Source organism: Humulus lupulus, chromosome X, assembly GCF_963169125.1.
Source record: "Humulus lupulus chromosome X, drHumLupu1.1, whole genome shotgun sequence".
NCBI lineage: Eukaryota > Viridiplantae > Streptophyta > Magnoliopsida > Rosales > Cannabaceae > Humulus > Humulus lupulus.
This window is the reverse complement of record NC_084802.1, coordinates 3,321,823-3,333,634: the sequence shown is the minus strand read 5'-3', so window position 1 is coordinate 3,333,634 and position 11,812 is coordinate 3,321,823. Positions and strand designations below refer to the sequence as shown.

General features: G+C 27.2%; 1 protein-coding gene across 1 annotated transcript; it reads right to left on the bottom strand.

Annotated features, from left to right (window-relative positions):
- Positions 1-5,744: 5,744 nt before the first annotated feature.
- LOC133807394 (cytochrome P450 CYP72A616-like) lies at positions 5,745-11,812 on the bottom strand. The gene is made up of 5 exons (XM_062245708.1): positions 11,480-11,812; positions 9,741-9,961; positions 8,628-8,872; positions 6,977-7,370; positions 5,745-6,298 (listed from the first exon to the last, which is right to left on the bottom strand). The coding sequence occupies exons 1-5, from the start codon at positions 11,742-11,744 to the stop codon at positions 5,870-5,872; spliced, it is 1,554 nt and encodes a 517-aa protein (XP_062101692.1). The 5' UTR covers positions 11,745-11,812; the 3' UTR covers positions 5,745-5,869.

The window sequence follows — 11,812 nt, the reverse complement described above, 5'->3', positions numbered from 1 at the left end:
TATTTAGGTAAGAAAAAAAAGTTAATAGAATATATTTTTTTTAAAATGACTTTTAAATATTTTTATAACTTTTTTTGTTATTATCAACTTTTTTTGGGTTTACATTTTTTTTAACCATGCTTTTTGTCTTATTTTTACAAACTTAACAAAATGGAGTTAATTTCTATAGTTATTTAGGTAAGAAAAAAAAGTTAAAAGAATATATTTTTTTTAAATGACTTAAATATTTTTATAACTATTTTGTTATCATCAACTTTTTTTGGGTTTACATTTTTTTTAACCGTGTGTTTTATTTGATTACCTGTTTGAATTCTATATTTTAACAAATTACTTTTTAGACTTTGTGTTTTGTAAAATGATTCAAATAGACATTCAAACCAATTTTTGATCGACGGATATACTAATGTTATTAATTATTCTTACCATATTTTTGCAGCATATTGTGATAGAAAGGTGTGACTCTTGGAACTATATGGTGGTTGAGTGACATGGGCTTGGACAGAGCTTCCATGGAAGACCTTCTGATCTCTTCCATGTCACCTCTGAAAAGCTTGAAGGAAGTGCCCTTGATCCCTTGCTGCCTCAAAATCTTTTCCAATTGAATTGGTTTCAGCCAAAAGCTGTAAACAAGCTTAGCAACCAAGAGCAGAAATGGCAATAGAAGTGTAAGTGTAGAGAAATAGAATGAGGTTTTCCAGAGAAAAGCTTCCATTTTTCTTAATATGTTGAAAAAAAAAGAGTTAAGTAAATGAGACATATAATTGAGTTGGTTTTATACAACTTTGACATTTCAGACTTTTTTTTATTAATGTTTTGTAATCATGCATTAAATTATTATTTGGTGTTAACTTCTAATAATTTTGGTCAATTACATTCAATTATATAATGCACTGGGCGTACAATTTAATGATTTAATATTTGCACATCATTATATACTAGTAACGAGTGACATGTTATAAGCTTTTAAAATAATGAAAAAAAAGATAATTTTGAAAATAGGAGACTTTTTTTTTAACTATATATATTTATATACATATGAGACAATTTTTTTTATAGGAATTTTACTTTAAGTCCTACCAGTGGGGTTCTCGTGTTTCTCGACTCGTGAACAACTTTATGCGAGATTTTTTTATGACTATGTATATTATAGCTATTTAGAGTATCCTGCAAATTTTCAACAAATTTCGAATAGTTTATAGTACCGAAAACCAAATTCAAACATGTTTTCTACGCGCATAAAACAAACTAGTTACGCGTGCAGCCATTTGGAATTTATTTTTATTTTATATAATACTTTATTTAAAAAAATAAAATAATTTGAAAGTCATAGCCGTAGATTTATCACGCTTAAGTCGTAGATTTCCAATAGAAATAAGAAAATTGTCCAAAAATCAATCAAACAAAGCATGTGTGACCTTATTCATTTTGCACACTATACTATTGAGGGTGAGAAAACCGAGCTTTGAATTATAATGAGAACTTAATTATTATTTTACAAACTATACCATGGAGGTGGCAAAATGGATCAGACACGGTAATACTAGGGGTGCACATGTGTTGGGGTTTTTGAGTTTCAGGTGTATCAGATTCAGGTTTTGTGGGTTTCGGCTAGATGAAAGTGGTACCGAATCCAGTTTGAAATTTTCGGGTTTTGGGGTGATTTCAGGTTTCGATTTGGTTGGGTTTCAGGTGGGAATGGTCAAAAAATGAGTTTTGGACCGAAAGTGAGCCTTGGTAAAAAAAATTCGAAAATACTATTTTTTTTACACTTTTTTAATTTTTTTTTTACTTTTCACATATTTATTAAACTTTTGTTGTTAATTTCGTAATATTGTTTTTTTTACAAATTGGGCCTTAGTAATTTTATAAAAAAAAAGCATTAATCTTTTTTAATTTTATTTTTAATTATGTTCGGATGTCCTTAATTTCAAAAGCCGAACCATGTCGAGTTCGGACCGTATTTCACCCGAATTCGACGGGTTTTGAAAAAAATCAGGTTTTCGGGTTGCGGGTCGGGTGGGTTTTTCGGGTCAAATGTTCACCCCTAGACAATACTATTCCATTATTTGTTCAGATCATGTATTTTGATAAATTATTTTTTGGATTATACATTTTGTAAAATTGTTCAAATAACCCTCTAAATTAGATTTCGGCCAAAGTTTTTTTAACTAAAATCACAAATAATTTACCAAACTAACAATTATGAGTAAAAACACAATCATTTTGCCTAACAACTGTGTTGTCATATTCAATTTTTTCTTCATCAAAATTAAGCTTAGGAGTTTATTTGAATCATCTTACTAAATATAAGGTGTAAAAAGTAATTTGTCAAAATACAGAGTCCAAATATGTAATTAGATAAAACACAATATAAACATTTTATAATTTGATGAATTATGTACACTAATTTAACTATTTAATTCGATTAAATAATAAATTTAAGCTACATCCCTATGTAATTAATTTTATTAAATAATAACTATGAATTACACCCTTTGAATATATGCATGTGGTACTAAAATAAAAGGAGAAAAGGTATTATGTCAATATCAATTAGTCAACTTATAATAGCATAACAGTTTTTTAAGAAAATAATTATGTTTATATGATATTAAAAGTGATAAGAGTAAGAAATCACGCAACAATTCACTCTAAAATATATACTTTAGGTTTGGACTTAAGGGTTTGTTTCTTCACATTATTATTTATAGGTCTCTTATTGTCGGCCATATAATAGCTTATAAAATATAATTCTCTTTTCCACGTCAGTTGTCTCATAGTATACCATGTTATTTGTTATTATATAAACGGCTTCTTGGAAAAATTCTCAATTATTTAAAGTTATTTTATACTCTAGTTTAATTTTAATAATTCTTTATAAAATTGTCTCTCATAATTTAGAAAGTTAGTCGAAAATTTAGACAGGTAGTTGAAAAATTTAGACAGCTGATTTAGACAACTAGTCGAAAAATTTAGACAACTGGTCGAATTTTAGACATATGTTATTTTACAAAAAATTATCAAAAGTAGGCCAAAGTGCAAAATCACTTCAAAAAATAGACTATTTTCACCAATATATATTTGAGTCCCTGGTAAAATAGTCTATTTTTTGAAGTCATTTTGCACTCTGTTTTATTTTTGATAATTTTTTACAAAATGGTTTCCGACACTCTAGACAGTTGATCGAAATTTTAGACAGAAGTCATTTTGCAAAAAATTATCAAAATTAAGCGAGAGTGCAAAATAACTAAAAAAAAATGCAATTTTCACAAATTACTCAATATATATATACTAGATACAAGCAACGTGTAATATGCACGTTTGCTTAGTTTTATTTATAGAATTTATTAATTATTTTTATTAAATTTATATTAATGTCATATAAATTTCAAATAAATATCCTATTTTAATTAAATAATTTATTTATTTTTGTTTAAGTTTATGTTTATTCTAGTTTTTGAATTTGGGAGTAACAACAAGAATTTTTTTTTTATGAATAAGAATCAATGCATACTCAAAAGCCAAATTTACAACCAACCAATACAAAACCAACCAAGCTAGCCACAAAACAGCTAATTAGTACTAAGCTTAGCAACCCAATCTCTATCTATGGATTTAGCCTTTTTAGGCATTACAAGAGTGAACCTAACCTGAAGCTCCCTAATTACTCTTTTTACAGTATTATCTACAAGCCATAACTTGTTGTTCCAAAACACATCATTTCTAACTCTCCAAAGGTGATACACAAGAGCTGCAAGCGCAACATACAAAAAGCTCTTCGTGATAACACTCACCTTCTTAGCTTTATGAATCCAACGAATTAAATGCACCAGATTTAAGGAAGCTGAATTCCAACCCAGCCCTTGCTTAAGCTTCTTCAAACAGATCCTGCTATAATGACAATGGAAAAAGAGATGATCAATGCTTTCAATATCACCACCACAAAGCAGACAAGATTGATCCATTAGAGGCTGAAACTTATGCAGCTGCTGTCTAGTGCGCAGCCTCTGCAACATCACCAGCCACATCACAAACCTGTGCTTCGGAATGCACAGCCTATCCCAAACAATTTTACTCCAGTTAACAGCAAGAGATTGCTCTAACAAAAGGTCATGACCAGCTTTAATGCTATACTTCAAAGCTGCAAAATTAGTCAGATCAATCTTAGCTTTGAAAGCATTCTTGACAGCAACTAACCTCTTCCAATACCAGCTGCAGTCCAGAGGCGCCTGGTAATCCCACCAGTTCCTATCCATCAGGTATACACTATTAATCCATTTCACAAACAAATTATCTTTTTTGGTAGCAATTGCCCAAACATACTTGCCCATTGCAGCCACATTCCAATCAATAATATTCCTAAAACCTAAACCCCCAGCTTTCTTGGGCAAACATACATGCTGCCAAGCTACCAAACCCGGACTACTACTGCCAGCCAGCCCCTTCCAAAGATAAGCTCTGCAAACAGCTTCAACATCCCTTAATAAACGCTTAGGAAGGATCATTATTTGAGCCCAATAAGAGTGAATAGTGATTAAAACAGAGTTTATTAAAGTAGCTCTGCCCATATAAGATAGGTTCCTTGTGCTCCAAACCTTGATTCTAGCTACCATTTTCTCAAGAATACCATTACATTCTGCTGCTGAGATTTTTTTTGCACAAACAGGAATGCCAAGATACCTGAAAGGCAGATAAGCTCGAGTAAACCCAGACATATCCAGCACTCGGGACACCTCTGTCTCCTGCATTCCACTACAATAAATTGCCGATTATATATTGTATGTTTAATGTAATATTAAATAATATATTGATTTTAAATTTAAGTTTCTTGATAGTTTTTTTAAAAAGTAATGTGTTGCTAATTCACAATAGATTATATTATATGTTTAATAATGATATTATTATAATAAGTGAGTTTTAAGTTTAATTGAATTTTATTTAAATTATAAAACGTATGATTTTATTATTTTTAAATAATTATTATTGTAAAATATCTCAAAAATATTCTATTTTAATTTTATTAATCATTTATTTTATTTTATTTAAGTGTAAGTGTTTACAAACTACTGTTAAATATAATAATATTCTGTTAAAAAAAAGAATATTCTGTTAAAGTTAACATTAAAAAAAGAAAAAATCGTTAAAACTAAAAATTTATTTTATCTACACACTTATTATATAGAAGATATATTAATGATAATATAGAATGTACAGATATAATTGTGGGATATATATAAAAATTTATTATTGTGTCACAAACTTGAATTAGTATACTGTACTCAACACAATGAGTGGTTCATAACATTACTTGTAGAAAAATATAATAGACAATGAATTGAAAAATAAAAAATACACATAGATTTGCGTAGAAATCACGGATGATAAAAAATTCATGATAAATGAGAGAAATTTATTATGTTAGAAAGAACGATACAATAATGTTTTGTACTACAATTTAGATATAATACAAAAGGGAAACCTAATGAATGTCGCACCGCGAGCTTCTCGGGCTAGGCATTTAGAGTTGCATTTAAAAGGTTTAATTATAATGGGAAATCCATGTTGTGGTTGAAGTGTAACTCCATTCCAAGAAGAATGAATGGAGCTACACTTCAATAAAAAAACATTATTCACAATAAATATACTTTTAGTTTCAATAATAAGAAATTATTACAATTTGTCACTAATATAATTTTACTCACACCTTATTAAATATAATGATAAATTTTCTTGCGATTAAAATATTTAGTCAGAATAAAATGTATTTTTATTAAATAAAACTTTTAGTGAATACAATATTTTTAGTCACAAATTTTTCACTTTTAATCATAAACTGTGTTGCGAGTAAAAGTAAAACACATACAAAAATTTAGAGAGGTTGCAATATAATTGGAGCACCGTATTGTGGTTGAAGAGTAAGGTGTTGATAAGGGGCATGTGTGTAGGAAGGAGATAATTGAAATGAGAAACGTTGGAGAATCATAGCCAACCCCATTTTGGCTTCTATCATTGCAAAATTTTGCCCCAAACAAATTCTTGGCCCCCAACCAAAAGGGTAGAAGGCCGCCTGATCATCCTTTGATGACTTGGCAACTCCCTCCGAAAACCTTTCGGGATTGAATTCTGCTGCATCGTGACCCCAATACTTAGGATCGTGATGAAGAGAGAGAATGAAGAGCACTGTCTCAACCCCTGCCGGAATTTTCATTCCTCCAATGTTGGTTTTGTGTTTTGTGTACCGATAGAGTGTAGTCACCGGTGGATACAACCTTAGAACTTCATAGAATATCATCGTTACCTACCCAAACAAGAAACTATTATTATTCCATTTCAATGAGATCATTTCGTTTAGTATTCTTTACTAAATTAGAATACAAATCCAAACCTAGGCTCCCCACTAAATAGAGGCCCTAATTTTTTCAAAATAACACTATTTACATAGCATTTAGAAAAATATCACTTTTATATTGAAAATATTTTACCATTCAAAATCCCAACTTGGGCCTCTAAGGGCTGGCCTGATTAGATTAACTCTATATTTGTCCCCCACAAAAAAATGGTATAAATTAGATTCAGTAGCTACTTTTAAGTAAGTCATTTTATCTACAATTTTTAAGTTTTAGTATAATACCTACTATTTCAATCAATATATATTATACTCCTATAATTGGTGGATACTGTTTTTAGAAAAGTACCATGTAGTCAATGGTATTTTTAGAATTTTCTGTGATAAAAATAGGTAGAACTAAACTAAAAATATTTCAAATGTAATTTTAGTTAAGAACTCATTAAACTGACTAATTTTCAACTTTTCCCACAAGTGACATTCATTTAGTAAACTTCACTATATATATGAGAATAAGAATATACTTAAAGTAAATTTAATAAAGGGTATCAATAGGGATTCCAAAAATGTATAGTGACTGAAATTAATGATATATATTAGTGAGTAATTTTTGTGAAGAAAAAAACTTACAATTTTGAAGTGATTAATGGCATCAAAATCAGGTGTTTGTTTTCCACACAAGTGTAAAACCTCTTCTCTTGCCTTTTGTTGCCAATTGGGATGCATAGACAGTACAATCATAGTCCACGTCAGCAAGATGGCAGTGGTCTCTTGACCAGCAATGTAGAGCAACTTACACTCCTCAATCACATCATCAACGGTCAAGACATCATCTTGATGATCATGATCAACGGCTTGATCTTTTAGTTGACATTTTTGTAGAAGTAAACCCAATAAATCCAATTGGGCTACTTCTTTCTCATCTTCCATGGCTTCTTGCTTCTTTCGAATTAGGCCACGTAATATGGCTTTGATTTCCTTGTCCACTTTGTACCTTCTTCTGTTCTTTTTAGTTGGTATAAATCTAAAAATAAATCAAAATTAGCATATTTGAATCTACAAATCTCTTTTTGTGGTTTCCCAAATATAAATTTACATATAGTACTAGTGTAAATTAAAGAATGATGTATGTACACTTACCAAAACACTCTATATAGTAGGTCTAGGGTATATACTATTTTAATTTATTTGTGTTTTGCTTAAATACCCACTTGCACACCAGTATTTTTAAAAATACCAAATTAATTACACCCATGTGTTTGTTTAAATGCCTATTTACACCTTTACATATTTATATAAATTTGTGAAAAATAAAGTATTTTTAAAAAAAAGTTTTTAAATTATTTATAAATATATATTTTTTAGTTAATTACAAACTTTAATTTATCATAATAACTACAAATAAAGGTAAACTTTAGTGACTACTTTTTAGTCATAATATATATTTTGTGTGACTAAATGTCATTTTTAGTAACAACAAAAAAAAATTTGTGACTAATAAGTCATACTTAATCACAAATTGTCACTAATGTAGTTTTAGTCACAATCTATTATTTTTAGTGATAAAGTTTGTTGTGACTAAAAATACATTTAGTGACAACAAATTGTGATTTTTGTGACTAATACTTTTAGCCACAGACTTTTTAGTGATGACATTAGATAAAATAATTTTTCTTTAGTCACAAATTTTTTATTTTTAGTCACAAAATTTATTGTGACTAAAACTAAATTTTTTTGTAGTTTCATAATAAAAATTGTAGTGTATAACTAATAACTTATTTTATTATATCAATATCAAAATTTTATTTTGTTATCCATAATAAAAATGCAGGGTATCATTTCAAAACAAATTATGAAAAAAAAAAGTAAGTAAAGTAGTAATCTATAAATTTTACGCCTTTTTTAGACTCTGTATTTTGGCTCATTACTTGTTTGGACCTTGTGTTTTAACAAATTACTTTTTGGACCATGTGTTTTCTAAAATAGTTCAAATAGACCACTAAACTCGATTTTGATCAAAGTTTTTTGAACTAAAAGCACAAATAATTTATCAAACTAACAACTCGGAACAAAAATACAGTCATTCTGCCTAAGAACTATGTTGTTATATTCAATTTTTTGTTAATCAAAATCAGGTTTAGGGGTTTATTTGAACCATTTTACAAAACACAGGATCTAAAAATAATTTGTCAAAACACATAGTCTAAACAAATAATTAGTCAAAACACATTATCTAAAAAAGTATAAACCATTGGTAAAATAAGAAAAATAAACCACATACCTTAAACCAGGAAAGTAAATGGCACTATAGGCTTCAAGAACTAAAGTAATTTGTTCTTTTTGCAGTTCAAAAATTTTCTTTCCTTCTTCATAGCTACTTCCAAAAGCTGTTCGAGCAATAATATCACCAGCAAGAACATGAAACTCAGGCATTACATCAACTTCAATTGACTCTTCACCACTCATTAGTTTCTCCCACCGCTCAATTAAGCTACAACAACTTGTTGAAAATGCAGGTAACATTCCCTATAATTAATAATACACAATTTGTTAAATATATATAATGAGACTAATTGTTTAAAATAATTTGTGAAAATATCAAGGGTCGTCTGGTAAAATTTTTGTTTTTGAATTTTTTAAACACAAAAATGAAAATATAATTTTATTTTTGTTTTTTTATTTTAAAAAAATAAAAATATGTTTGATAACATTTATTTTTATTTTTTGTTTAACAATATGAGGTGTTGATTTGAAGAAAAGAAGAAAAAATGAATCGAAAAAATAAAAACTGTCTAAAAAAAATTTAAAAGTGAAAATTTTTTATTTTTAAAATTTAATAAATGTTAATTAAAATTTAAAAAAAATAATAAATAAAAATAGCGTTATCAAACACCTTTATGTTTAATTTTCAAATTTCTAATTAATTAAATAAAAAATTATTTTTTTAAGTGTTACCAAATAGCCCCAAGTGTTTATACATTTTTATCTAGATTATATATTTTGACAAATTACCTTTAAGACTCTGTATTTTCTAAAATAGTTCAAATAGACCCCTAAATCCGATTTTGATTAAAGTTTTTTGAATTAAAATTACAAATAATTCATCAAATTAACAACTTAGAACAAAAATACAGTCATTCTGTCTAAAAACTGTATTGTTATACTCAATTTTTTGCTAATCAAAATCAGTTTAGGGATCTATTTGAACAATTTTACAAAATACAGGATCCAAAAAATAATTTATCAAAACACAAAATCCAAACCGATAATGAAACAAAACACATAATCTAAAAAAATATAAACCCAAATAACAATATAAAATTTTGAAATTATATAGCAAAATAATTTGATTGATTAAACATATAATAAAGAGAGAGAGAGAGATGTGGTATACTTTCAACATGTCAAGGTGAAAGGCATGTGTAATAAGTCTTCTGCGATGGGACCATTGTTGACCTTCCAAGGATGCAAGTCCCAACTGAAGAAGATCCACAAGAGGGTTCAGTGGTGGCTTCATGAACTCACCATTCTTGTCGTTTAATATTGATCTTATCAACCCTGACTCACCTATTATCAACCTTGGTTTTGATTCAGCCCAACTCATGCATACTTTTCCTATAAATATATATATGAACATTAATTAATCAGCCGTATAAAAAAAATTAATTATCCGTGTAACAATATATTTAAATTTAAATTTTAGTTTTGTAATTATTCAAAAATTTTTAAAAATTTTCAAAATATTCTACATAACTACAATAAATACGTAATTGTAAAAAAATTGTGTCAAAAACTACTCAAAAGCAAAAAAAAAAAAAAAAACATGACAAATCACAAAAAGTATGCACTGTAATATATATGAACATTAATAAATAAGTATTATCTAGACAATGACAATAAATGATCTTCACATCACAATTATATACTACTTTTTCTCTTGTCTTTAGGAGCATTTCCGAACAGTTGAGCTGCTCTATATTTATTTTACCTCACTAATTTTTTTCTTTATTTAAACCTACAATAGAATACATCACTTTTCTATTTTACATCACTAAAAATTCATTTTAATATTTTTTTTATTTATTTTAAACATTTTCTCTCACTTTCAATAATATTTATTCATGATGTTAAATATAAATATACTCTATTTTAAATAAATTCAAAAGTTAAACAAACTAAAGTATAAATTAATTCAAAAATATAAAAATAATAAAACTATTATAGAAATATTCATTATAAATATTGTAATAACAAAAAATAATGCATTATAATTTAAGAAATAATTAAATAACAAACAACTAATTAATGAGTAATAAAAAATAACATAAAAATACTTAAAAAAATATATAATATTAAAATATATATAGCACACATATATTTATATTTATATATATATATATCTATATATATACATACAGACATACAATAAAAACACACCCTACATATATATATATATATATTTATATATAAAAGATGCACTCACATTAAAAAAAAGAGAGGGAATGAGATAAAATAAGTGGGAGTTTAAAAAATAATAAAATAATTTTACATAAGTGAATAGTTCATCCTACATTTAGCCAAAAAATAATAGCCTAAGGTAATTTTTTTTTGTAAAATAGCACATTTGTTGGAGCACTATTTTACCATTTTTTAGCTAAATTTTTAGATTTTAACTATTTCATCTCTTCCGTTGGCAATGCTCTAAGTTTTTTTTTCTTCTTCAAAATTTATAAATAAAACTATGTCTCAATTTTATCAAACTAAACTTATAAATATACCCTCAATTTTTATATATTTAAAATATATTTTTAAATTTTAATTATATCAAAATCACTTTATTTATATAAATATATCATTTTAAAAATTTTGTGAACATATTTAAATTCATTTCAATTAGTTTTTATTTTAAATACTTTATTTCATATAAATAATAAATATATTAAAAAAGATTTTAAACAAATGAAAGCCTATAGTTAAGAGTATTTTTAAAAAATAGTTGTTCCAAAATAAAAAAAGATTCATAGTACTATTGTGGGACTAAATTAAAATTAATAATATATATTTTTTAATTTTAGAATCAAAATATAATATTTTGCTTGAATTCAGAAACCAAATAATATGTTCCGAACTTACCATATTTTTGCAACATGTGGTAAAAGAACGGGGAGACTCGTGGAGCGATTTCGTGGTTGAGTGACATAGGTTTGGACAAAGCTTCTATGGCGGAGCTTCTCATCTCTTCCATGTCACCATGAAGAAATTTGTAGCGAGTGCCTTTAATCCCTTGTCTCTTCAAAACATTTCCAAGATAAATTGGTTTCAACAAAACGTTGTACAAAATTCTAACAACAAAATACACCATCAACCCCACTATTGAGGAGCTCACTAGGGTTTCCATCTTTATTTTCTACAAAAATTAGTGATTGTGTTAGAAGGGTCTATTTGTTTTCCCTTTATAGAAGAAAA